This window comes from Takifugu flavidus, chromosome 18 (assembly GCF_003711565.1).
Source record: "Takifugu flavidus isolate HTHZ2018 chromosome 18, ASM371156v2, whole genome shotgun sequence".
Classification (NCBI taxonomy): domain Eukaryota; kingdom Metazoa; phylum Chordata; class Actinopteri; order Tetraodontiformes; family Tetraodontidae; genus Takifugu; species Takifugu flavidus.
In genome coordinates this window covers 9,423,564-9,450,293 of record NC_079537.1, presented here as the reverse complement: position 1 = coordinate 9,450,293, position 26,730 = coordinate 9,423,564, and the positions used below count along the sequence as shown (strand labels likewise).

Here is a 26,730-nt window from a genome sequence, read left to right as displayed (position 1 = left end):
AAAAACAAAGCAGCCCGATTGGTTTATTTACACAGTTGAGTGACAGATTATTTTCTAATGAAAAACAAATCACGTCTGTCTACGTTAAGATTTTAATCCCTCCGCTGAGTGGTGACCATGAGACTTTAGTTGATCCCTGATTAGATGTTGCAAGTTAGAGCATTTATGTCTGTGGAGGAGGAACTAATCCAAGGTGAGAGTTCATTACCCTGCAGGGAATATTAGCATTTTCCCAGCTGATCATTTTAGATGACAACATGTAAGATCTGCTGTATGGTGGTAAAACAAGAGCCTGCCTGGTATTTTGGAAAGGGGTGAAGTTTTAGATTTCACACGTTGAACCGTCTGCGTAGCCGCTCCAACAGGTGCAGCACAGCGTAAAGTTTAATGAGGATTGAGTAGACGTGACTGTAAAAACATAATACAGCCTGAAAATGTGTGTAAGCCAACCTGCACACACAGACACAGGTTTTCCCAAATGAGGGTATAAAACTTTTATATTATTCACGATAAAAACGTGGGAGCCTCATCTGTGTGTAAATGGTTGAGCGGTCCCGTGTAAACATGTTTACCTTATGACACTGGTTATAAAAGTGCTCTCTTTAATTAGTCTGCACTAAACCTCTTTGAAGCATGAATTTATCCCACCGGCAATCCACACAAATCTCCCTCTGCGCTCATGAAGTTAAATTAGTTCACTTCAGGCCTCATCGCTCTCATTTCTGCCTTTCAATTTAAAAAAAAAATACCACAAGTGTTCAGTAAGCATAAAGGATGCGCAAGAGGATATTTAGAAATGCATTTTTCTGAATTGTAATCCAAAGGAATCGATCATTTGGGGATTTATAAAATAGATTTTGTGTACATTTTTAAATATCTATGATGAAAAGCTGCAAGTCACAAAATGCCTGGAGAAGAAACCGTCTGTCATTGTTGACCTGTGGATTTAGAGACTTTAGTCGCACGTGCACACGTGCTTTGTCTGATCTACTTTGGGCTTTGACCACTTTATATTAGAAGATAGAGAGAGAGAGAGAGCGAGAGGAGAGGTGGAGGAGGAGGAGGAGACGGCAGGAAAGACCCAGAGGTCAACGTCCTCCAGACAGACAGAAGAGAGAAGGCTCGACCCTTCTGCTCCTGAGAAACGCTCCCAGTCGCTCCCGTTACAGAGCCGTCATGACGCACCAGGTCAGCTCTCCTTTCCTCAAGCCCTTTTTCCTCAAGACCCCCATCAGCCCGCTGAGACAGAGACGGCACACCCTGCCCGCCAGCGAGTTCAGGAACCTCACGCCGCAGGACGCCATCAGCGTGTTTGAGATCGAGAGAGAAGGCAAGTTTCTTAAGGTGTAACTGGCTCGAACGTGAAGAAAATCAAAAGCACTTCTGTGTGTGTGTGTGTGATGTGTTTTGATGAAAGGGTTGTTTCACTGATGCTAAAAATGAGTGACGACCTTCCTCACCTCAACTCTGTCACCCCTGCCAGCGTTCGTGTCCGTGTCCGGAGAGTGTCCCCTCACCCTGGACGAGGTGCTCAACTTCCTGGGCATGTGTCCGGAGCTGTCCCTGGGCTGGTTCGAGGAGGGCCAGTTGGTCGCCTTCATCATCGGCTCTGGCTGGGACAAAGAGAGGCTTTCACAGGTGGGAGAGTCAGAAAAGTAGCATTCGTCCAGACCGTGTTTAATGTCACTGACGCCGTCTCGCCTGTCCAGGAGGCCATGACCCAGCACGTCCCAGACACCCCGACCGTGCACATCCACGTGCTGTCAGTGCACCGCCACTGCCGCCAGCAGGGCAAAGGCTCCATCCTGCTGTGGCGTTACCTGCAGTACCTGCGCTGTATGCCGGGCCTCCGCCGCGCCCTGCTCATCTGCGAGGACTTCCTGGTGCCCTTCTACCGCAAGGCCGGCTTCAAAGAGAGAGGCCCGTCGGCCGTCTCCATATCCAACATGCACTTCCAGGAGATGGAGCACATGCTCTGCGGGCAGGCGTACGCTCGACGGAACAGCGGCTGTTAGTCCACCCCCCCACCCGCCTCCCACTCCCTTTTTCCTGGACTCAGAACAGATTAACCGAACACGGCTGACAGACGCGCGGGCAGACAGCGTATCCGTGGCGACGTCTCAGAATCAACGAGGAGATTCATTCATTCAAAAAATAATAATCTGTGATTTATGTTTTTTATTTTTTATTTCAATCCACGAACTCTGTAAAGCGACAGCGATCCCAGTTCATGTGATGAACATTTAATAACAGTTGTAACTGTGACCTGTTTATACCACATTTATCAGCATTTCCTGCATTTGTTGCATCAAAAACTGCCTAAAATATGTTCTGCCTCAAGTTTAGCAAGATGTGGTGTGTGAAGAGGTATGATCCCACATAAAACGGTTGTAGTCTCTCTATCAAAAAATATAGAGAAGGTAAATAAAATAAAGGTAAAGGAGACACAATTCTGTACGAGACTTAAGGTGACGTCATTAAAAATGTGTTTAAAATTAGCCGGGATCTTCTGTTTTCATTACAAAAGCTCTAAAATGCTCAGTGACAGGCCTATCAACTGTTCCCATAGCAACAAGTCTGTTCTGAACTTTCGGATCTATATTTTGACTATGAATGTGACCGTTTAGTGAAGAAACTCAACTCAGATCGGGTGGGTCACGAGCCAGTCACAGACCTCTTTTTAATTTCTGTTTTTTTAACCGTTACACGTGAGTAGACAGGCAGCTAAAACGCTACCGCGTTCGATACAACCATCACTTCTTGAGAAGCAATAAACAAAGGAAACAAACATTCGAGTGCTCAGCATAATGTAACAAAAATATGGCAGTAGTTGGTACATTTATCAACAAGGCACCAAAGGTATCAATATCTGATATTGTCCCTGCTTCTGTATGAGGTTGCCTGAATAACAATAATAAAACTTTTGTTTTCTGAGAGTGAATGTAAAAAAAGACGCTTCTCTCTGTACCAGTGCTGGCTTGTCTTAATTGCATCGGCGCGAGTAAAGGGCTGCTGGGGGCTTCGTTGAGGTTCGGAAGTGCCGCACCTTTGTTTCGCCGCGCAGCGAAGACGTGACGATGGCCGTCAGCGAACAGGGAGCTGAGCGGAGGAACGATGAGTGGCGTGGATGTTCATACAGACAGAGTAGGGGGGGGGGGGGAGAAACGCAAGCACGGTCTCACTGTTGACAGGAAAGGGGACCGGCGCCCCCGTGGATGTCCTGCTGCTGCGCCCACGCCGCCCGGCTCTCAGTGGAGGTGGGCGTTGAGGTCGTACTTCTCGCAGAACTTGTCCGTGAAGGGGATGCAGGTGAGCAACTCGCACCACTCGCACTTGATCGGGTAGACGTAGAAGAGCACGACGAGCCCCGAAAAGAGCCCCAGGAACACCATCAGGAAGACGATGATCTGACAGCGCTTGCGGTACAGGTCCATGCGGCCGAAGCTGATGTACGGCAAGAAGGCGAAGGACAGGAAGAAGCCGGAGATGAAGCCGGAGATGTGGGCAAAATTGTCGATCCAGGGCAGCAGACCGAAGGCAAAGAGGAAGAGCACCACGCACAGCAGCTTGGTGAAGGCCCTCCAGGGCTGGGCGAGGATCTGCCAGCTCTGAAACAGCTCCACAAACAGGCAGGCGAGAATCCCGAACTGAGAGCCGGCTGGACCCACCTGAGGCGGACGGAGGGACACACCTTCAGTTACAACCACAGCGTGATTTCCCAGGTAACTGTAACAGTACCACTGACGTTTGAGGCTCACCTCCGCTCTGTAGGGAAGAAAGATGGCCGAGGCCAGGTTGCCAGTGATGCCGCTGATGATGTAAATGATGGAGATCCTCAGCCAGCCCGCCAGTTTCTCCAGGTCCCTCAGGATGGTCATCTGAAACGCCACCGACACCAGGCAGTGAAGGATCCTGGGAGGACGGAAACGGAGATGGAAACAGTGCTCACACGTGTACAGTGTGTCACACGTGGGCAAAACGCCGCACGTGTCGGGGAGATAATTCCCAGCAGTTCAACAGGTCTGCGTGTCGCCGTGGCTTAATGAGTTCATGTGTGAGGGCACTCGCTTAAATTAACCTGGAGGCAGATAGCGGCTGCAGATGAAGCTCTTCTTGCTAAGCTCTTCAGCTCTTTATGCTAACAAAGTGCTCAAGCTTTCTTTTAGATTACACCAACAGCCAGTGATGTGATTAAGTTGGCACGAGTAGTTCTGATGGATCGGTACTCTATTGTGTCAATATTTTGTGTTTTTTTTTAAACAACCAATAACTTTTTATCTTGTTTTTCTTGGACTTTCATATATTTGCCCAGTGCCTCTTTATCTTTCTCTGCATTGGTTTTCTTGTGTCGTGGAGGGAAGGAGCTCCTGTCAAATGAACTCAATTTGCTTTATCTCGTAACTTGTCTGGCCCAATAAACTCTGATTCTGATCTTTTAATCAGCGCTCAACACCACCACTGTTCTTGGATATTAAACCACGGGCCTGTGTGACTTTTATTATGTATTTTTACCCTTCGATTTTAATATATTTCACCGCAGACTTTGCAAACAAACACTTTCTTGTGTGCTTGAGACTCACCCAGCATGCAGGAACAGTGAGAGCCAGAGCCTGTAGAACTGATCGGGGATCTCAGGGTTGAGGAAAGGCAACAGTCCACAGACATCATCCATGCAGTGCACCTATAGGAGGACAGAAAATAACCAATCTGTATTAAATCCTGCATAAACACTTTCCTAAGACGCCTCAAGAACTTGCTTACTTGAGAGCAGAGAGTGGCCTCCTCGTGAAAGTAGCCCTTCATAAAGTCACAATATTCCCGGGACGTGATTTCACACCTGACGAAAAAGAAAAGTTGCATGTTCAGCATCTTCCTCGCTCCCGGAGTTACGCCGGCTCGCTCACAGGTTCCCCCTCACCTCCCTTTGGTTCCGATGCAGCACGGTCGGCCTGTGATGGTGCAGTCGATATGAGGCAGGTTGGTGTGGTTTCCTGTGTTGTACTTCGTACAGATCTAAAGACAGCAGAGCCGCATCAGGGCCGCTTCAGAAGTCATCGCAGCATGTAGCGCAGTATTAGCAAACAGTGTTGTATTGACTGTGACCCGCCCTTTACAAAAGTTTCGACCGCGTGAGTGTGAATGTGGGGGTGAGAAAGGAAGGGCTGGGTTACATTAAATCTGTCTGTAAAGTCCCACTCTGAGTGCACTTACTGGCCACTTGGTGATATCATCTGGCCATTCATGAGGCGATACTGAGGCGGGCTCTAGACATATCCTGGGATGAGATGAACACACTTTATAGCCGCTATCGGTCGGGCCAAACTGCCTGATTCGTCACCACAGCGACGGAGTCGTGTCTCACCTGGGATCCTGATGGCAAACGGAGCCGTACTGTCGATCTTTACCGTTTAACTGCGGGGTGCTGGAATGCCGTGGCCACTTTACCCACACCGCCAGCGTGCTCTAGAAAAGAAAGGCCGAGAATAAAGGATCTATAGACGCCCGGGACAATTACAGTTAAGGTTCTGCTGGACGACGCACCGAGCACTCCTCCTCTGAGGTTTGGACGCAGCCGGAGCGATCGTTACGCACGCAGCAGGCAGAGTTGCGTTCGACTGCTCTCTTTTCCCTGATAAGATTGTGCACCTGCTTGTCCTGACGCATGCATGGAGAGAATTTGGCCCCCAAGTGGATCAGAGATTCCTAAAAATCGAGATATAATTCATACATGGCTGCTTAAATACTCATTTTTACTCATTTTTTTTGCTAATGGCTTACCGAACTCGGCCCGATCCAAAAGTTCTCCTGCTGTACAAACTTGACGTTTTCATACACACCTTTGTTTCTTAAAACCTAATTTGGACATCAAAGTCACAATCAGCGTGAAAAGAAAAAAACGCGACTTGTGATTATTGTCCTCGAAGCCGAGCAGCTCACAGAATCAACCGTCTCGTGCTGGGAGAAGCCGACCGGCGCGATCCCGTAGATACACACAGCCAGGATAGTGATGAGCAGGTGGACAAATGTGATCCAGTAGGTAAAAAAAGGCCTGTTGGAGCCCGATTAAGAGAAAAGCATCAGCACAAATATTAGCAGGAAGAGAGAAGGCGTTTATGAGTCCTACCTGTGGTCGTCCATATCCTCAATCTGCCTCTTGACGTAGCTGTCGATGCGCTTGCGGTAGGTGCGGTTGGTGAGCTTCCCTACCATGCCCAGCCCGTAAGGCCTCTTCTCCCGGGCAAAAAGCTTCTTCACGGGTACCACGATGCGCTGACCGCGCCTCTGTCCGGTAACGCTCACCACTTCCTGTCGCAGCGGTACCTTCGGCGGTCCCGGGGTTCCTTCTTTGGCTTTACGCCATCCTCGTTCCAACGGCCTGAGGTGACGACAAGGCAGAGTTTTAAGGTCATTTTCAGGCCGCACGGTCATTAAAGAGATTCCGGTTGCTGTTAAGGGCATCGAGGCGTGAGTGGCTCACAGCATGAGGTGACTTCTCTCCAGCTCCGTCTTGTCCAGCGCGCTGCCCGTCAGCTCCGTCTCGTCCTTTTTACCGCTGGATTCAACCACTTTCAAAGCCGCCTCCGACGGGGACTCGAACACCTCATCTGCATACGTGGACAGCTCTTCGTGCATGAGAATATCCTGGGATGGAAAACATGGAGAGAAAACTGACAAGTGTGACGTGAGCACATAGTGAGAAGGTCATGGGTTCAGGTCCCTCTCAGGCGTGATGATGTTGGAAAACTAATGGATGTTTTCTGTCTTACTCTGGCAAAGAAGGACGTGTCCAGTTCATCAGGAAAGTCCACGATGTCCTCCTCCATGAAGCTGGCGGGGGTAAAGCTTCGCCTCTGGGCCCGCCTCAGAGTGCTCTCCCGTATGGAACGCCCCTTGACGAGCGCCGCGGCGGCCCTGAAGCTCATCTTCGCCACAGATTCCCTCTTACGACGGCGAGGAAGCCGGTTGAGTCCTGAGCGGGAGCTGGTGAAAGAGCAGAGCGAGGTGGCTCCGGGGGTGATGGGGGTCTGAGGCACGCTGTAGCCATCTACCTCCTCCACCATACGAAAGGCTCGCCCTCGTGCCAAAGGGTCCACAATCTGGATCAAAGAGCACATCAAAGTTTTACATGTTAAACTTAGGAATCTTGTTAGGAATCCAGCGAGAGGATCTATTGGTGTTTACCTTCTGCATGCCATGCTGGGACGCAGGGACGTAGAGGGGAGGAGGGGTCTCAGTGCTGGTTAAGGAGATGTTGTCCTGACTGGGAAGGTCCATCTCCCGGATCACCTGTGGTTTCAGCTTGCCGTAGCGCATGCTGCAGTGTCGCAGGCTTTTCCTCTGCCATCTCTGAGTCGAATCGCCGTCCTTACTGACCCCGAACCAGTCGGCCGTTCCCCTAACACCACAAACAGTGACCTGTCAGCTCCGGGTCATCACCTAACACCTGCTTCACGTCTCACCGGGCGTGTAAACGCTCTGACACATGACAAACCCGCTGACGAGCCACCCGGGAGCCTTTTATATCTGCATGTGGAGAAGTGGGTTGGCTAACAGCGCGGCACAGATAAGACAACGCTTCCCACCACGTGAAAGTGGCCCAGACAGGATACAAACGGGCAGAATAGAGGGAGCAAGTCTGGGCATGTTCACGTCCAGGTTTATTTGGACAGCCAGGCAGGCAGGCACAATCACAAACACACTAAATGCAAACACTAAATGGTGAAGATAAGAGAAAGACAAAGAAAGAGTGAGGCATGAAAGGGAATACCGGCATTCTTAATTCAAAAGATTCCTATTTTCTTAGTCGTAACTGATGCCAGCAGGAAGGCAGTTCACACGCAGCTCTGATGTCTTAATTCTGCACTTCCCCACTCTCCAGATTCCATCCTACCACCATGAATGCACCCACAAACACGCAGCTGAAGTTGAAGCCTAATAAATACCAGAACAAACAATGTTACTGCACCCCAAGGGCAGGAAGTGGAAGTGCAAACCTACTTCAAAGGAGTGTTCAAGCTGGCTTGCTATTTCTAGCCTCATTAGCCGCTGCAGAATGGATGAATTAGTTCAAATCCATGACTCGCTAGTCAGCTTTGCGTGTTCTTTCTGGGTTTTCCAGGTCTTAAACATAAGTGTCAGTGTGAAGCTCAATAAAACCCTTTGAAAAACAATTCCTAATGTTATTCATGAGTAATAAGATTCATGAGAAGATCAAATATGACAGGCATTAAATTTAAATTGCTCTCCAAGGAGTTCCCACCTGTCAGATGTGGCGGGGGCCCACTCACTCTGGATTTTCAAGCGCCCTGAGGTTTGTATTATATATTTATGAACACACTGCTTATAGTTTTCGTATGTTTCTTTTGGGAAATTGAATCATTAAATCTAAGCAGCCAATCAAAGTGCTCACTGTCCCGAAAAGGTCAAATATGAGTGCCAAACCCAGAAAAGTGACACCTCTTTAGTAGTTGTGCAGGTGGTTGAGAGGAAATATGAAACGGAAAGACAGTAAAGACTACAATCAATATCAAGTTTCAACCAAGCATCATAACTATGCCCTATATTTGTAGTCATGGGAAAGAGAAGAAAAGGCCAACAATGGCTAAAATTCTCTGAATTTGCTACTTGTAACAACGTGGATTTTAAAAAGTTCCCATGTTCCCATTTTGAAAGACTCTGACTGTTATGAATGTGTAGGAAACATAAGCCATTAGACCATATTTGCTAGACTCTAAATGCTACCACGACAACAAAAAACAGTCAGGGGCAACAAGCCAAGTTCAGTTAAGCAGAGGTTTATGGAAAAGTGTGCCCCTCTCCCATGACCAAACTGAGTAATTACAGCTACTCTAAATAAGGACAATGAAAAAAAAAACCCTCTGGTTTCAGGTCCTCCTCTGACTCATTTAAAAGAAGTTTCTGTGGCTGTGACATGCAGGAACAACACAATCATCGGTAGCTGTAAGTCATGTGACACTTGACTTAACATTCCAGAATAAAAGAACGAGGTAAAAACAAACAGTTTAGTGTACAGGTTGGCCCGCGATGCTTCCCGTAGTACCTGAGCAGGGTTCTGGAGAGCGAGTGGTGCCTCCTGGTGCTGCGGCGAGCAGCCCGCTGCCCCTTAACAGGTACAGTGTTAATCCGCTCAAAGTGCACCCTTCTGCTGCTGCCACCAGGCAGAGCGGCGCCAGAAGATGGCGAGAAGGAACGGCGGGAAGGAGAAGGAGAGAGAAAAGAAAACAACAGGCAGTGAGAAAGAAAAGTGCAGCTGCAAGGTGCTGAAGGAGATCATACAGAGAGCAGATTTACTCAGAGCAGCAGGAAGGCTGTTACCAGGCAGATGACATCCAGGAATTAAATCAGAAGCAGACGTGCAGTTTGGAAAATTCTAAGGAAAGGAAATTCTAGGACGTGCTGCTGATGTTGCACAAAAATCTCAATGCATCCCTACAAAAGTGTGGTGTGTCATAATCTGAAGCATGCTGCAACACACACATACACACACCTACACACAGAAATGAATATCTGATTCTGTTCTAAGTGCTTTTACCTCTTTATTGTCTGAGTGATGGATGGCTGGCGTTGTAACACAGGCCGCCGGGTGTCAAAGAAGTCCCGTGGTGGGGACTGCAGGTGGGTCGTCTCCACTGGCATGCTGATACTGCGCAGGAAGCCCTGTCTTTTCACGGGCTGGACGGGGAAGGAGGCATACGAAGGGTCAGGACAAAGATAAAAGGACATTAAATAGAAGAGAAGGAGGTTTGGGAGGTCAAAAACCTGAACAAAAGTGGGGGGCTCGTCCAGCGACATCTGAGCCGTGGGAATGTCCAGTCTGAGCCAGGGAGGCTTCTTCCTCTGCAGGCTGCTGGTGCTCTCCCGCGGTGGTTCAGCCATGTTCTCTGTCCCACCCCAGGCCTGCCAGCTACACGGAGACAGGAAGAAAAGTTACTTGGTGTTTGCCATTAACAACAATTTTGTGGTAATGGACAATATCGCAAGATGGTGCAAATGGTTTCGGCGTTTGCACATACACCCAAACATGTAGACGTTTCATTAAATCAATAAATGTTTGCGGGTGCGGAAGTGTGCAGTCTTAACAGGAATCCTTAAATTCTGGAGTTGCAACCAAACTTTAACCCTGCTTGTGGTTCGGTCTGATGAGCATGTGCTGCCTGCATTCCCACGACGAGGCCTGGAGGCCGAGGTGCAGCATAAACCACCATTAGAAATCCTGCCTGTAGCCACAGCCTTTTTTTAATCACCCACGCTCCACTTTATTGTGCTCACCTCCCGTTTCTTGGCAGCGCCGTTACATTCCTGTCATTTTCCTGATTGCCACCATTACCACAAATATCTAAACTACTTTAACGCTTAAAACGTACACGATCCAGTTTCAGTCCAACAAGAGCTTCTTCAACAAAAAGAAGGGATAAGGATCATAATCATATTTTAAAAGTGCCTTTCCGAGCACTCAAGGTCAACGCCGGAGCAGCTGGCGAAAGATGAGATGGAATATGCAGGGAGGATGAGCAGGAACGGCTATACTGCTGAGTGTGAGGGAAGGACGGTTCATGTCGTGTAGATGGAAGCACGCAGGCTGTGATATTAGCTTGAAATGAAAGTGTGATACTGATGATGACGTCCTTACCCCCTGGGGAAGTGAAAAAACTAGCATTGATAGAGGATTTGAAGAATGGAGGACAGTTTGGTGAAGAGGTTGTGGTAACTGCCGTTAGCCAGTAGCCATGGAAGTGACAGTTAAATTTACAGAAAATAATGCAAAGAGGAAGTAGATAGATAATGAGCAGACAGGGCCCCAGGATAGAGCCCTGGGGAACACCAGCACTAGAGAAAGATGGTGATTTAAACAAAGGGAAACATGATATCAGCCAGACAGTTAAAAATATGCGACGCTGCACCATCAGTAAATTATTTCAGTTTCAAAGTCTGATGGAATTAAAATATGTTGTTAATGCTCCTGTAACATCCGAGATAACTCCCGAGGAATCGCAAAGGGGGAAAGGCTCCAGGATATAGCAGGAACATCTGGTCCACATTACCCTTTTAATGCATCGAAAGCTTCTGTTTCAACTCATCTGTCGATGGGATGTGCCGTCCTAGCAGAAGCGGAAGGAAGTGTGTCAGTCTGAGGTCAGCAGAGGTCACCAGTGGGATGTTAATACTTAAACAAGGTCTATCTCTTATTATCAGATACTTCTCATTCCAGCAGTTCATGGAGGGGCTCAGAATTTTCTCTAAACTAAAATTAGAGACATTTCTGAAACAGGATATTATGTTTATGTAAATAGTGAGATGTAATGAGGCTTCATGTTTCCTGTGCAGTCACTTTTGAAAGTTCTGGTCATGTATTAGGCATTCACACCGAGCTCTGGTGACACTGTCTGGACGGTGATACCAGATTAGAAGAAAGCTGGTCGGTTCAGGGTCACCGTGCAGCAAACCCGTGAACAGAGTTGGGTAACACCGGGCCATGACATCACATCATGGTTTTTCCTGTCATCAACACCTACGTCACCGTTTGTTCAAGCAGTCAGATAAAAATATCCTCAAACCGAGCATCTTTGCAGCTCGGACTCCCGCTGCAGCGACCAGAATTTAATCACGTCCACCATTAGCTCCAACAGCGGGGTGTCCAATATGGAGCAGATCAATGAAGCGACGGACGAGTAGCGTTGGAGCTACGGAACTGAACAGAAAAGTGGGAATAATTTCCCTCCATTCCAAACATCGTTAGCGCTTAAATGTTCAATGTTATCTTTCCTGCATTTGCCCCGAACGTCGCGTCGATGCTTCTGTGCCTCTGATGAATGAAAGCTGAACGGATGGACGCAAACTAAACAAGGCTTACTGTTCCCGTGCTGCTCATTCGCCGTCTGCTTTCATCCCCTTTCCTTGCCCACCCTCCTCGCCTGTACTTGCATGTGGTCTCTGTGTGAGAGGCATTTACAGGCAGTTACAGCTTCATTACTTCTTTATGTGAGTTTGTTCACCCACACACAGGAGGACAAACCGAGCTGCATAAGAATCAAGCCCTGGCCACGAAGGAAAGCCTCAAACATTCGGCAGTAAAACCAGGTGAGAAAAGTTGGATTTGCATTTAAAAAAAATAAAAAGAAGCACTTTCAGAGGGAGCGATGTCCTTGAGGACAGAGGAACCGACCTTACCCAGGCGGAGGGATTAGCCCTGGACTCTGTGCGTTATCACTTCATGGTCAAATCTGACAGTAAAAGAAATTCAGCTGTCAATTGGAACAATTGGAGTTAGTTCAACCCCACTGGCTGCGATGCTAATGCGCTAAAAAAGCCTTATCTTCGTCTCAAGGCGCTCGCGCTTTTCGTCTGGTTGAGCTGCAGTATGACAGCAATTTGAGGCTCTTAATAGTTTCCCAGGGTGTTTACATTCCCAGCTCTGATTTGAGGCACATTCTTTAGGCCAGTATGATTTTATCTAGTTTCTTAAAAAGGGTTGTTTTGACCACAAGACACACATCCAGCGACGGGAAATAAAGCACACTCGAAACTCTACACCGGCCCCGACGTCTCCCTGTGGCCAGGCCACTTTCTGTCAGACTGACGAACCCCAGAGGACAGGCGGACGTCCCTCCAGGTGCAGAAATGTCCTGCAGGACGTAATGACTGCAGCTGACAGCCACAACAGGCCTCCTCTTTCTGTGTCTGGGGGGCTGCAATTTAATAAGACGGTCTGCACACACGCCAAAGTTTTTCATGCCGTCATTTCGTGCAATTACACAGTAATGGCCTCCAGTCATGCAGAGCAAAGCAGCGGCTGATGTGAGGGGCCCTGCTGGCACAGGTGAAGCTCACACTCAACTAGACACAGGAGCAACACAGGGGTTGGAGATCTATGAGCATCTGAGGATGGCAGCTGTTTTTTGGGGTTTTTTTCTGGTTCAAGGTGTTCAATATAATCTGTTATCCTCAAATGCACTTACACATCAAATATGTGCAGAAGCCTGCAAGAGGCTCTGGCCTTCTGGTTTTCATCCATCATAAATAAAACAGCACTCCAGCAGGCCTCTTTTATATATAGGATCTGTTTCCTGTTTCTCTCCAGCAACAAAAAGACGACGAGCTAGGACAGATCCTCTACGCAGCGTCCTAAAGGTGCCCGCTACAGCAAACACTAGTCCAGGATTACACATTATTGGCATATTTTGGAGAAAAATTTGCACATTTTGGAATTGTTCGCCTCCCACAGCTGTTTCTAATTTTTCACATTCTAATCTCAGCACATGCCATTCCTCATTCCTCCAGATCGCTGACTTAAATTGAATCGAGCCAAAATGGCAGCGACCGGGAAACCGCACGAGGTCTAGCAGTAACGGACGGAGCTGGAGCGGATCGGTTTACAGGAACCCCGCCGCTACGCCGTACTCTGCAGGAGATGGGCGAGCTGCACCCTCACCGAGGTGGCGAGAGCCTCGTTAATGGTTAATCAACCCTGCTGGCCTGGGGAGGCGGCAAAGAGGGAGATTTCCTCTCTTTCTGATCAATGTCTGACGTGTCTGTGTGGAAACAACTGTTATTCGGTCATTCCATCCGTCAGTTGCATAAAATCTTCTTGGGAGAAACTTTCCCGTCAGCGAGTTCCCAAAAGCCATTACTGTTTTTCCTCTTAAATGCGATTTCGTAACAGTGGGCCAACACCTGAGAACACATCATGTTTCTCAGAACCGGCCAACGCTGGAAACATTTAGAGAATCAACGTAAATCTTTTCAGTTGCACTTCAAGCAGGCATCCCATACATCCAGGCATCTGAGCAACATCTGCACATTAATTGCAGCACAAAGCTTTTGATCTTTATATAGAACCTCTGCGCTTCCGTACAGGAGGGAACGAGAAGTACAGAAATAGGCACAAGACAAAAAAGCCCCGAGTCACCTCAGCAATTGGGGAAATAGCAAATAGATCTTTACAAGTAGGCAAGAATTCACTTTGGTTTTGACACGTGAACACACCCAGAATTAAACAGAAAGGGAACTGTGGTCTCCACGGTATTTCACTCTCCGTCTGTCTAACGGGGAGGAAAATACTCGACAACAGCCGCAGGCCAGACAACGAAGTGCAACCGGGCACCAGTAAAGCTGCAGTCATCTGAATTGACCCTGGCAGCATGTGACAGGGTGTCACATCAAACCGGCCCTTACGACATTAAAAAACACACGCAGCAGAAATATCCATCACAGCTGACCCCGAGATCAAGTGTCACAGCCAGCCTGGGGGGGGGGGGTGCGGCGACGGCCGGCGTGGCTGCCAAGGTGGGTACAGCTGAGGATGGGCACGGCTGGAACACCCAGCCAAGGAGGGCGAGGCCGCTAAGAACTTTCCCCATATCATCTGCGGATCTTTAAATCTCAGTTTGTCAGCATGTGATTTACAATGAAGGCTTGACCTTTTAGACGGGAGTGACAGATTTTTATCAGGTCCACCACCAGATTCCCTCGCCGTCTGTTTACTAAATGACAAGGTTAAGTGCCAGAGATATGAATAGCACATGAAAGTATAAATGGCCTCCTATTTATAGAGCTCAATTACAAGCGTGCGTCTGGATGAAACAGTAGAGGACCATGAAAAACATCCTCCTCCGAGTCTAGATGGCTGCAGAGTGGGCTTTTCAACAACAAAATGAATCAAAATCAAGCTAGCACTGGATGTGTCAGTTTATCTCAGGATTTAGAAAAACTTGCATGCTGCACCTACTACAAAGCCTTATATCGCTCAGCGAATGCAGGTCCTAGAAAATTGCTCTTTTATCAGCACAGGATGCCACGTGGGCAGCAATATCCTGCAAAGGAAGTCGATATGAAAGGAAGATGGGCTCGCAGAAACCAAACACACAATAGTCAGTAGAGCAACACGCCCCTGGCTCAAGCTTTCCTTCATATTTTGCTACACGGGTCACATACGTGTGGCTAATTCGCCAGTTAAATTATTCACCCTCTGTGCACAGGTGAATTATTTACCACCTATGCACAGCCGAGGCCCCCGAATCTTTTCCCAAGGAAGCTGAGAGGCCTGTTTCTTCTCACAGCAGATAACGAAGACACGAGAACGAAGCTCACTTTAAAAAATCTGGTTCACGTCTCACTTTCCGGGGACTTGTTTGTTTCTCTGATCCAAAGGAAAGAGATGACAGTAAAACCTCCCTCGGGGCGGGCTATTTATATCTCACAGGCTGAGACAACTAGATATGGTTTGAAACGATAATGACGGAGCGGTGTGTGTGTGTATACTCCGTGATGACTTCAGTCGGATCAGGTAACACCCTGTTGAATCAGCTCACAGCGAAACCGCTCAGGGACAAAACAGTCGATAAGCAGTTGGCGCGAGGTTAAACCAGACATGAAGGCCGCAGACTCCAAACCTCTTTGTTTACCGAGGAGCTTATCTTTACCCCGATGTATCTCCAGCTGCAGCCAAAGAGGAAGCAGGCTGGGAAAAATCCAGCTGCCACCGTTACACCCGTCCGAATCCGCACCGAGATGGTGGGAGCGTGCGCGTCCCAGTGAGGGGCAATTAATGAAATCCAAGATGGCTGTGACGCCACGGTCGATGCTTATGGCTGGTTTATGGCTGCAGCTGCACGTATGGCTCTGTAGTCCCAGCACGTGTAAAGTATTCTCCCCATTGTTGTGTCCACGGGGGCGGGAGGGACAATACCGGGGGTATTTAGATTAAAACCAGTTTTATTCCGGGCGGTTTTACACTTCATATTTGGAATGTGCAAAATCCACAGGCTATATTTGCAGTTCAGGTCTTCACATAGGCTCAAGTCCCTGAATGACAGGAAGTTCTACAATGCAGCGCCAACATCACCAACTGAATGAGCCGGGTTGTTTTTGTATTCGATACATGGGAGGGGGCTGAAATGACTTGAGGTAAGCTAAGGAGCAGCTGGATTTGCTGGCATCTGCTTGTAATTTCACTTTACTTGTTGATGAGCACGTCTCAATTTCCTGAAAAGGACTGGACCCAGCTTGGGTCGGCACTGGAATTTTGTAGCTCAACATCCCGGTTCTGAATAGTAAACTTGTTGCGTTGGCCAGTTCAGCCATGAATTTCTGGACCTGAAAGGACCTCTAATTTGTACTGCACAACAGATATAATTAGAAGATCGAAATGAGCTTCAAACATTCCGACGTGGGCCCAGCGTGGCGTTTGGCTCTTGACCTGCCTTAACACAACATCCTAAATTTATGGCTTTCTAAGATAATACCCTTTGCAAAACAAAGGAGAGCAGCCCATCGTTCGTGCAGAGCCCAGACGTCCTGAACGCACCCTGCAACTACAAACAACGACCTCATTGTCTTCAAGAGGTTTGACCTTCTCTCGTTAAGGGAAGAGATTCTCAGAAACGGCATGCCCCAACAACATGTGATCCCCATCGAAATAGTTTCCAGCATGATATCAGCCTCAATCAGGACTACAAAAGGCAGCATTGTGCGGCCTGTTGTGGACCGCGTTGAAAAACGGTCATTGTGGTCAGAAAAAAAAAAAAAAGACTGGGCTGAGATTTTTACCCCTCTATCAATGAAAACAGCACACTTAGCAAATTCCCTAAGATAATTACTCAGCATGAGACACATCAGGTAATTCCATAATTCCGTCGTGGTTTAACAAGTCGCGTTTGTTTCAAGGGTTCAGCGTATTCGTCGTTTGGGGAAAAAAAAATAAAAAAACGGCTCGCAGCAGATGTTACCATCACAACTTTTTAGGTTTGTCATCTAATCAATCAACAGCATTAAAAATACTTCACAAAGGACGACCATCGGCTCCGTCATCCCACATCCTCTGTGGGAGGCCACCAGCATGGACTGAGGTCAGGTTACTGCTTATTTTACCAACGACTGCTGAGGGGAAGGAAGGCGAATACGTAGGCAGGAAACACACTCCGGAGCGGGAGCATTCCCTGCGTCCGCTCCAAACAACTGCGGAAACAACACGCACTTGCTCACAAGCGGGAACGGCGCACATGTTAGCGTGCACATCCCCTCCCTGGCCACGACGTAGGACGTGCTGCCGTTAGCAGAAATGACGGACCACGCTTGAGTCTCCGGATCAGGGCTCTGGTCCGGTGGAGAGCGATCCGAAGGCGAAAGCTCAGTCCAGTGTGACATCCAAGCTGACACGTTTGTTCTGCAGAGCAGATGAAGTGTGGCGTGTACTTCAGGGACAATGGGAATTAGCTCAGTTAGCGTGCCAGTCACAGAATGGAGGCTCTGGTGTGTTTTCTGACACAAATCCACCTCCAGCTTGGACCTTTTCATGGTTTAGAAACAGCATAAATGCAAATCTAAATGTTGTTTTTTTTATATTAGACCAAATGAAAATCTCTTACTGTATCCTTCCGTGTAATTTGAGTAATGATGTTTCAGACACGCAGCATTCCAGAGTACACATTATTGGCTGCATTGGTTTCTACTACTGCAGGCGGTGAAACACACACCCACACGCAAACACACACACACGGGTTGGGTGCGAGCACGTGAGCATGTTGCGTAGGTGTATTCATCCTGAGTCAAATGAAGGACAGCGCTAGGGCTGCGCTCTCTGTGTGAACATCGCACCTTTAAAGTTCACCTATTATTGTCACAAAGCGCCAGCTCACATTTCCTGTTTGGGAGGAAAGTAGAAACTGAAATGTGTCACAAGGATTCATGGTCCTGCAGCTTCATAGACCAGTTTGAGCTCCAAGTTCCCCTCTATAGTGGAAATTTCACAGCCAGCTCATATTGATAAGGCTCAAATCTTCATCAACCATCTGCACGCTTTATGTTTTTATATTGAGAAATTATTTTGACAACGTTTTTACCAATAAATGGACGCTGGTGGAGTTTGGGTCCAATTCATCCATCCAATGCTGCATTTCATCAGAGATGTTGTCCTTTTTCTTCATTTGCAGTTAACAATCTGATAGGAGCTACTGTGAGGAAGTCAGAAATCCACCAAAATGGGAGGCCTGTGTCTCCGAGCTGGGACGAGGGAGCTATAAAAGCAAAGATGAGAGGGAGGAAGGAGGATTCAACACAACATGGCCGCCAAGAAATCTCTGGAAAACACCCGACAAAGGCAGAGGAAAGCTGGGAAAGGTTGGGTCACGTCCTGCGGGACAGTCGCAAGCCCAATGAGGGGGAGGCCCTCTTCAGTCCTGACTTTATAAGAAGAAAACACAATTGCCCATGGAAATAAAGTCAGTTTTTCCCTCCAGGTCACAGAGCGCGAGGCGGGTAAAGAGACACAGTGTTCTTTTGGTCTGACATCAACAAATGTGATGAAGAAGGTGTTAAAGTCAAATACGATGAGAGAAGCGAAACCAAAACAGGGCGTTAAACTCTCACAGAATAAAGTAAATAAAGTGCATCGGATCTGCATTAGTCCTATTTGTCTCCTTATGAATGAATAAATGAATGAATGAACGGCTCCAAGAGAAACACCTTCGTCACAGCTGGGCGTGAGCAACTTCGCAGCATTAATGAGAGGCTACGCATCGTTTTCCCTGGAAGGTGGTGCCTCCAGTTCTGTCAACTGGAAACGGAAAGGAAAGTTGGCACGTGAGTGAGGAGGAGCAGGATCAGGTACTTGTTCAAATAAGCTATTTGGCAACAGCGCCTCACCCAGTACTGCATCATGAAGACACATCTGCAGGAAGAAAAAGGAAAAGTCTGGTCTTTCAAGGGGAATTTCACTTGGGGAGGCATCACAGGAAGAGTTCGGTGACCTATTTAAACGCCGTCGGAGCGCGTTCAGCCAGAAGAAAAGAGCATTCAATCTCACCGAGATCCACCTCTTCCTGACAAAAAAAAAAAACCAACAAAAAAAACCAGTAAAAGCCAAACCACAGCGGCCTCCAAAACACGCCCTAATTTCTGGGAAAGCTACTGCAGTGAGTTTGGTGTGCGGTATGTGATGTTGGTGGGACTGTTGAAACTGCCCAGATATAACAGCAACTTGACTTCTGCAGCAACACAATGAGGATTCACAGCTTCTGTCGCCGTGCCAAAGATAGAGGCGCGGGGAGGGTTCTGGAGGGACCATGTCCTATTTAAAACTGCACTCTCATGACCAGGGGAGCAGAGCCGGGATATTGTGTCAGCCAGGATGTTCCTAACCTTGGTCGTCCAGCCTGATTATGACACCAGAACAAAAAAAACAAAGTAAACTGAGAGAAATCAGCAGCAGCACAGCCTGTGAGCCCTGTGTGTGTGTGTGTGTGTGTGTGTGTGTGTGTGTGTGCGTGTGTGTGCGTTTGTGTGTTGGAACTGGCACAGTTTCCAGAAAGGATTAGTAAAGCAAAGGCTTGCTAATATGTGCACGAACACATTCCTGGTGACGATACTCAGCTCTTAGCAGGAATCCGTGAGAAACGCTCGCATCGATTTCAAACGCCAAATTTAGCCCGAATGCGAAGGGCTGAAACGGAACCCTCGCACGGGGATTTCATTTCACACAGGTAAGAGATAATTGCAACATTCCTGACATTGCATAAATATTCTCCTGCCTCGGGCGCGGGGTTATAACATATTTATTGGTTTATCTGCAGACACGCCCCTCTGGGAGCGCTTCACACTGAAACAGGAAGATCAAAGTTCAAGGCGCCTTTGCTGCCTGTCTGTAGGAAACAAAGAGCGTTCCCACATCCCAGAAAACGAGATTCCTTTCAAGGTGAACCATCACTAGACGCCGCGTCACTGACCGAAGACGACCGACAACAACCTTAAAACCATCCCGGCCCAAACCAAACGACCGCCGACGGGTAATAACAGTAACCTGCCTCAAGTTAGTCAACAGGGGTTTGAGTAAATGCTGCGAGTGCCGCTTCACACAGGACCGTCTGGCTCGCGACAGACGAGGTGCTGACTGAGGGGAGGGCAGGACGGTCCGCTGGCAGACGAAGGCCCCGGGGGCTCAGAGGCGGCCCTGAAATAGCCCCGCTGCTATTACAGCATTACATCACAAGTGACTTCACCGTCACGGCCACCGCCGAGGTATCATGAGACGAGAACAATTAAATGCAACGTGTGTGAGTCACACAAGAGTGGAAGCACTCTGGGTATTGAGCAAGGCCGCGTATACCTCCGCCCGCTGTGTCTCCAGGCAGACAAACAAGCAATCAACTGGGCAAACCGCGAACCCTTCCTTCCTTGATCAAACGCTTCCTGTCTAATCACAACCAACAGTTGACACAAACTTGTAGCGCTTTATCTTTTTTTTCCCCCCACTGAAAAGGCACTCAAATCTGAAACCGCTTCAAAGCGAGTGGCACGAGCTTGGCGAGATCAAAGGCAGCGGCGTCTCTCCCCGGTGAACCCTTTTGGACGACCGTTTGGGCTGGTGACGGGTGGGAGAAGACAGAACGTGTATATTTAGCAGAGAGTATTGTCTGTGAAGTAGCAGAACGAGTCTGTTAACATGTTTGACCTCTCCAGGCGCTGCTGCCGTGCCCCATATTCACAAATCCGCTCCGCAGAGAGTCTGCAGGGTGGAAGAAGAAAGGGCGCGTGCCTCGGCAGACACATGACGACATCGTGGAAATACCTAATTCAGCTCCCTCATATTTATATCACGAAGCAGCCATCAATAAGGTCCAACGGCCCGAAAAACACGCCGCAACACAAGTTAGCCGGGACCTAGCCCACATACCGGCCAGTCAACACGGGCCGGCCTGGATGGTCCACCTGCCTCAGATGAGCCTCTCCAAATATCACTGCTCCCGCATTCACCCACGGAAACATCCAATCACACACGCAGAACATTCTCTCTGGGGTCTGGCCGGAGTGGACGCAGTGGATGAGCATGACTGCCACTATCACACATCCGGGCCATGCTTTATTGGTGCGATTACATCACCCCAGCCGTGATCCCCCACCCACCCCGAGTGTGATAATGTTTCAGGAACACTGGGCACACAAACCAGGCCATGTGCTCCGATGTCCCGTCTGCCAAAATAACTCAGCAGTTTGTAATACGCCGGGGCAACGCTTTCTGCCCAGGTACAGTACCACACCGAGGCACAGCGCATATCTGATGTCAACAACTTTTGATTTACCTACTGTCACTTGGGGCTTTTTACCCCAAGATGAGTCAAATTTAGACATTTAGCCAGGCCCCTCCGGTCCTTCTATTTTAAAGAATTTGCATCCCTTTGCGAGCGTCTGCGGTGAGTCACTTTGAGTCAGCGTGTGTGAGACCAACCCCCCCTTTCCGTGGAAACCACCATTAAGAGGAGAGCAAAGAATTCGAGGATGACTTTCAGGTTTAGCCAGGACAAGAGAATTATGGGAAGCACATGTGATGGGGCGCTCAGGCCATCAGCATTATCTGCCCTGAACCAACTGGAATTTCTAACTATCGATTTTACACATTCCTCTGTGTGTGTGTGTGTGTGAGAGAGAGAGAGAGAGAGAGAGAGAGAGAGAGAGAGAGAGAGAGAGAGAGAGAGAGAGAGAGAGAGAGAGAGAGAGAGAGAGAGAGAAGGGGGATGCTGAAGAGAAACTGGAAGAGGATGGAGGAGGAGGAGAAAACAAGTGAAACCGTAGTAAATCTGTATAGGCCTTAATTATAGGAATTATTTAAGTAATTACAATTAACAAGCAGCTTTACGCACCTCGCCGCGTCACACTCTGAGCTTTTCATTTAATGTATTTCCAAAATGTTGCAAAGAAAACCATTAAAACGTGTGCTCACTCACCCTACTACTTAAAAATCTCTTGGTTACGCATATCCCGTGGATGTATGAATATAGAATGAGTCACATTTACTACAAAACTACAGGAAAATAGTCCCGAACGGCCCGCTACTCCGGTCTCAGTGATGCTCAGTTTATTATGTAAAGCATTCCCATGTCGTCCAACTGAGCAGTAATTCAATCGAGTAGCTTTACGCTCGATCACGACGCGTGTGCGCTTCCTCCGGCTTCAGCCTTCCGTAAGGGCGACCACAGGACGCGGCCGGCAAATAATGACACAACTTACCCTTAAAAGAAGCACTTCAGATGATCTCCAGGCGTGGAACAAAAATCCCGACCCCGCAGGTTTGTTTCCCAGGCTGCGGATGGACGATTTGTCACATCATCTCAGCGGCGACGCAGGAATCGTCTTCTTTTCCCCTCAACCCGCAGATGTTTTAAAGCCAAGCGCGGTGCCGTGCGCGGCAGGCAACCCGCTCACACTTGCGGTGATGTGGCCCAAAATGTCGCTGCCAGTCCGCTCCTCCGCTTCCCACTTATGGATACAGCATTCCCACGCTGCTCCATGCATCGACCCGCGGTAAGTTTTCCTCTGCCGGCTGAAGCCGAATTCAGGTTGGCGGAGATTCAGCCCCGCCCTGGACTGGAGACGGAGACGGTCTGGAGAATGTGAGCCCAGCAGGAGCCGCAGGAGCCAGTTGTGCACGCCAGGGGGCGCTGCTGCGCCCTGAGAACTGTGACTAAGCAACCAGGAAACTTTTCCGAGTATCTGGCTGCTAATTCCCGGGGTTTTCGGGTTTATTTCTGGGCTGAGGTGGGGAAATTAATTTTCATGACGTGTGTCATCTCAGTAACAGCTTAAATTACTAACCAGACGCATAAATGACAACAAATGCTTGTGCAACCAGGACACAACTGTCAAATTTTAAATCATCGCAACGACGTCGCATGACACGATGACAATGGTGATCATCATTACAACACCGTAGGCAGGAGGCTGTTGGTGCACTCTTTTTAGCCCACTGCAGCAGAACTACACAGATCCTCATTGGAGTCATATGAGCTTCAATTCCAGATCTGCTGATGTCAACATGAGCGACTGAGGCCGAGCAAGGGAATAAAACCTCAGCTGTTTGCACACAACCAACGTTTATGTCACCAGACGATCATTTAGGCACATTTTTCTGATCCAAATCAGAGCCAATGACTTGTTTTTCACATGGATGCCTCTGACCTGAGGATTCGCCCAGAGAAGACAGTTCAAGAGACACTTAGTCATGTATAAGTTGATATTTTCATGAGAAAAACAGATGAAAATTGAGTTGCAACAGTGTGGATGATATGTTAAATAGGTGGCAGCACCAGACGTGTAGAAAAACAAATCAGCCCGTGTCTCAGCTCTCATCCATGCTGACGGATCTCATAGCCAGAGGAAATCACCGATTTCAAGACATGCTCCTGAATTAGACATCAGATAATGTTCCCACCACAGGAATGGGTTTACTGGACCTCTTCAGCTCTTTTACATAGTTTAGCGGCCTCTGACAGGAATCTCTGATTGGCATGAAGCTGTAGTAATTAAAGGTTCCATTTCCTCTGGGACACTGGAGGCTTAGAGGCGAGGCCAAGGCAGCAATTAGGAAGTGACGCGGGACCCGCAGGAGCACTCCAGGCTCCCTGGAGCCCCTTCGGTCACGCACAGATAAAAGGGTTGACTGCATGGCTAATGTTTGACCAGAAAGACATCGCCAGGCTGCCCGTAAAACAGCTTCCTTTTTCTTCAAGTGGAGAAGACAGACGGTCATTTTAGCTGAATGTCACAGAGGAGCTGTTAATCATGAGGGCTGACAAGGTTTAAAACGCTGAAGAAGTCCTCAGGGGGCCCAAGAGCAAGTTTCAAAGAAGTGGTAGCATAAAGAGTTTTTTCGTTCCAAAAGATCACATAATCTGAAATTTTACAAGATAAAATAAAGTGTCTCAAGTTCTTTTTTAGACCATTGACCCTGACAGTGGAAATGGATCCACCGAACTACAGAATCTGCTGAAAAAAATCAAGTCAGAGCCTTTGACTTGTGATTATATGCAGCAGATATATCAGGTAATGAGTTATTAAATAAAAATGAACGGTTACGTTCCACAGACGTGGGCAGTGACGCAAAAGCTGCTATCAGGTTATCCAAAGATCAGTTGGCTGCTAATGAGTTATAAGTTCAGAATAGAAGGCCACACTTCAACAATCATCTACTAAAACAGTCAAACTGTTACTAACAAACTCTTTACATGGCTGTCGCCATCATCAGCCAGTCGTTGTGCTTGATTATTATTGGTATTATCTGCAATTGTAGTGTTGTGACTACAGAGCAAAAACAAAGAATGTCTTATGTCTCTTTTCAGTAAAGCAGGAGAGAACCATTGTGCCCCGTCTTTATTCTCTGCAGTATTCCGCGACTCTCTGCATCCTGTTCATCCATCTGCACACAGATTCTGGTGTCTCTGTTTAGTGCCATTACAAATGCAAGGACTGCTGCACTTCCAGGATGCAGCGCCAGAGCCAAGCTGCGACTGCTGAGATTAATGATGGCAGGGACAATGAACGTTGGCTAGCCCCAGACCTCGCCATCGCCGCACACAGAAACAACAGTCAAATCAAAACAAGGGCCTTGGGCAGCCAATCCAGCCATCACAAAGTCAACATTTCATACCGGGACGGTGCTACGACTTCCTGGCACAAGTCTGGGTTTTAATGTACGTTCAATTAAATCACAATAATTTCCTCATTTTTTTTTTTACAAAATTTATGACATGAAAAATAACACAATGCATACAAATCTGGTGTAATTAAGCCAGGAAGAAAGCTTTTCAAGATATGAGGGAATTACTCTGTAAACGTCTGCTTACCCATTCACTGGATGAATGCTTTCAGTACAAACCAGCATGAACTCATGCAGTTGGTTTGTATGTGGCGTGGCACCATGTCACAAACTGTTAAGTCCTCCACAGAGACACATGGACCTTCAGTGCCTGGAGCCAAACTGGCGCCATCCACTTCCTGGGCAGAGACAGATATTTATAGCCTCATATTAATGTTGAGTGTTTTCAATGGAGCCTCAGAAAGAGCAGCAAAACACTGTTTAAAATCACCTAATTTGGTTGCTGCACGTAGGACATTTTCTACGGAAATGCCTCTATCATGTAACCCGTTTTACACTTGATGAGGCAACTTAAATCACTGTTTAATCAATAAATATTAATGAGCATTATTTTAACGGCCTAAACATGCCATGCTGGACACGGTGGGCGGTCCCTTTAAGAAAAGCAAAACAGTGCGTCACTTCCGGTGTGTTTCTGCTAGCTTAGCCAGTCGGAACACTAAACAAAACATGAAGTAAACTGGTGTAGAACGCATTAATTTTCTTTGAAGATTCAAATATTTCGTTGTTCTGGACCCCCTCCCCTACACACACATTTTATATGTACACTCAGCGTTATGGCTGGGAGAAAACGAAAGATGTTAGCTTTGGGAGAAACAGCAGCACCCGGAAGGGATGTAAATAAACGTGTGAACAAGTCCGATTTAAATGGTTCACATCCTGAACCGAAAAGGGCTTCTACTTGTGAAACTGATCGGAGCGCTGAAGCAGAACGAAGCCGTTATTTCCCGGATAATAACCCGCAGAGCAAATTAGGAGAGGATTTTTTTAGTCAGGCTTGCATCAGTTTGGCGAAAGCGCTGCTCGGCAAGGTAAGGGAGTTCAAAACGATATTAATATTGATGACCAGTGCAGTTTAAAAAAAATCCTGCTATTAATGGTACAGGGAAGGTTTTCACCCATAAAAAAAATGTTATTTCAAGTTCTCTCAGCAAATGTCTGGTATATTTATACAATACACCAAAATGCATCGTAGAATTAATAGTGACCTAAATATGGGCTTCATCCCCTCTGCTGAGTGAATTCATATAAGAGCTTTTTCCTGCCATTTTACTTTGACGTAATGGGAAAATCTGCCCCTTTGCACTTCAGGTGTTGACCCGCAGGTGTGCGGATGGTACCGAGCTGCGGGGGAGGATAGTGGAGACTGAAGCCTACCTTGGGGGGGAGGACAAAGCCTCCCACTCGGCAGGAGGCAAGCGCACAGAGAGGAATACAGCCATGTTCATGAAGCCTGGCACCATCTACGTGTATCCAATCTATGGCATCTACCTCTGCATGAACGTGTCCAGTGAAGGTGAAGTTATTGCTGGATGAGTGTGATGCAAATTGTTGTGCGTTGTTGTTGGATAAAGGTCAAAGGGAAGGAGACTGAGCGGAGCCTTGATGCAGAATGCATGTTGTTTTCCCAGAGGAGGGTGCTGCTGTGCTACTGCGCTCCCTGGAGCCCCTGCAGGGCCACGCCGCCATGAGGCAGCTGAGGGCAGCCAGGCGCAAAGAAGGAGCCCGCCAGCTGAAGGACAAGGAGCTTTGCAATGGACCGTCTAAACTGTGCCAGGCTCTAGACATACGCCGCTGCTTCGACCGGCGAGACCTCGCCTCCGACCCAGAGGTGTGGCTGGAGTCTGACGCCAGCACGATTCCCGTTGAGACCCCGTCTGTAGTCGCAGCGCCGCGGATTGGAATAGAATCGCACGGGGAGTGGGCTCAGAAGCCTTTACGGTTTTATCTGCGTGGGCACCCCTGTGTCAGTGTGGTGAACAAAGAAGCAGAGAGAGAGTCTGGAAACCCAGTGAAGCATTCAAGTCCCACGGAATTCTGAAAGTACTATGCCACATGTTCAGGAGTGAGCTCTGATCACCAGGCAGGAAGTTTCTCCTCAGAAATTGTCCAGTTCGTGTGAGCATTTATCGAGAGGACGATCTTTGTGTGCGTGCCTTCTTTTCTTTTATGGTTTTTAATAAACAAATCATGGAGCCTTTTTCCTCAACAGCCATTTCACAGATGTTTGGAGTGTTTCTGCTTCCTTTAAAGCAGAAACACTCCATCTGGCGTTTCCAGTCTCCTCC

General features: G+C 47.9%; 3 protein-coding genes across 5 annotated transcripts; 2 read left to right on the top strand and 1 right to left on the bottom strand.

Annotated features, from left to right (window-relative positions):
- Window positions 1-1,041: 1,041 nt before the first annotated feature.
- Window positions 1,042-2,498, top strand: aanat2 (arylalkylamine N-acetyltransferase 2). The gene is made up of 3 exons (XM_057015410.1): window positions 1,042-1,330; window positions 1,484-1,638; window positions 1,710-2,498. The coding sequence occupies exons 1-3, from the start codon at window positions 1,177-1,179 to the stop codon at window positions 2,013-2,015; spliced, it is 615 nt and encodes a 204-aa protein (XP_056871390.1). The 5' UTR covers window positions 1,042-1,176; the 3' UTR covers window positions 2,016-2,498.
- Window positions 2,499-2,646: 148 nt separating this feature from the next.
- rhbdf1a (rhomboid 5 homolog 1a (Drosophila)) lies at window positions 2,647-24,761 on the bottom strand. 2 transcript variants are annotated; one of them, XM_057015398.1, is made up of 18 exons: window positions 24,630-24,758; window positions 9,781-9,925; window positions 9,554-9,693; window positions 9,062-9,169; window positions 7,183-7,396; window positions 6,768-7,097; window positions 6,479-6,642; window positions 6,125-6,376; window positions 5,938-6,049; window positions 5,779-5,853; window positions 5,542-5,703; window positions 5,363-5,463; window positions 5,212-5,275; window positions 4,919-5,013; window positions 4,762-4,837; window positions 4,581-4,681; window positions 3,759-3,912; window positions 2,647-3,668 (listed from the first exon to the last, which is right to left on the bottom strand). In XM_057015398.1, the coding sequence occupies exons 1-18, from the start codon at window positions 24,665-24,667 to the stop codon at window positions 3,249-3,251; spliced, it is 2,751 nt and encodes a 916-aa protein (XP_056871378.1). In that variant the 5' UTR covers window positions 24,668-24,758; the 3' UTR covers window positions 2,647-3,248. The 2 variants fall into 2 exon arrangements, with proteins under 2 accessions (XP_056871378.1, XP_056871379.1); XM_057015399.1 differs by lacking the exon at window positions 9,062-9,169 and having other exon boundaries at window positions 24,630-24,761.
- On the top strand, window positions 21,999-26,651 carry mpg (N-methylpurine DNA glycosylase). 2 transcript variants are annotated; one of them, XM_057015409.1, is made up of 3 exons: window positions 21,999-22,311; window positions 25,754-25,958; window positions 26,074-26,651. In XM_057015409.1, exons 1-3 carry the CDS (start codon window positions 22,270-22,272, stop codon window positions 26,481-26,483), a joined length of 657 nt encoding a protein of 218 aa, XP_056871389.1. In that variant the 5' UTR covers window positions 21,999-22,269; the 3' UTR covers window positions 26,484-26,651. The 2 variants fall into 2 exon arrangements, with proteins under 2 accessions (XP_056871389.1, XP_056871388.1); XM_057015408.1 differs by lacking the exon at window positions 21,999-22,311 and adding an exon at window positions 25,052-25,473.
- Window positions 26,652-26,730: the final 79 nt, after the last annotated feature.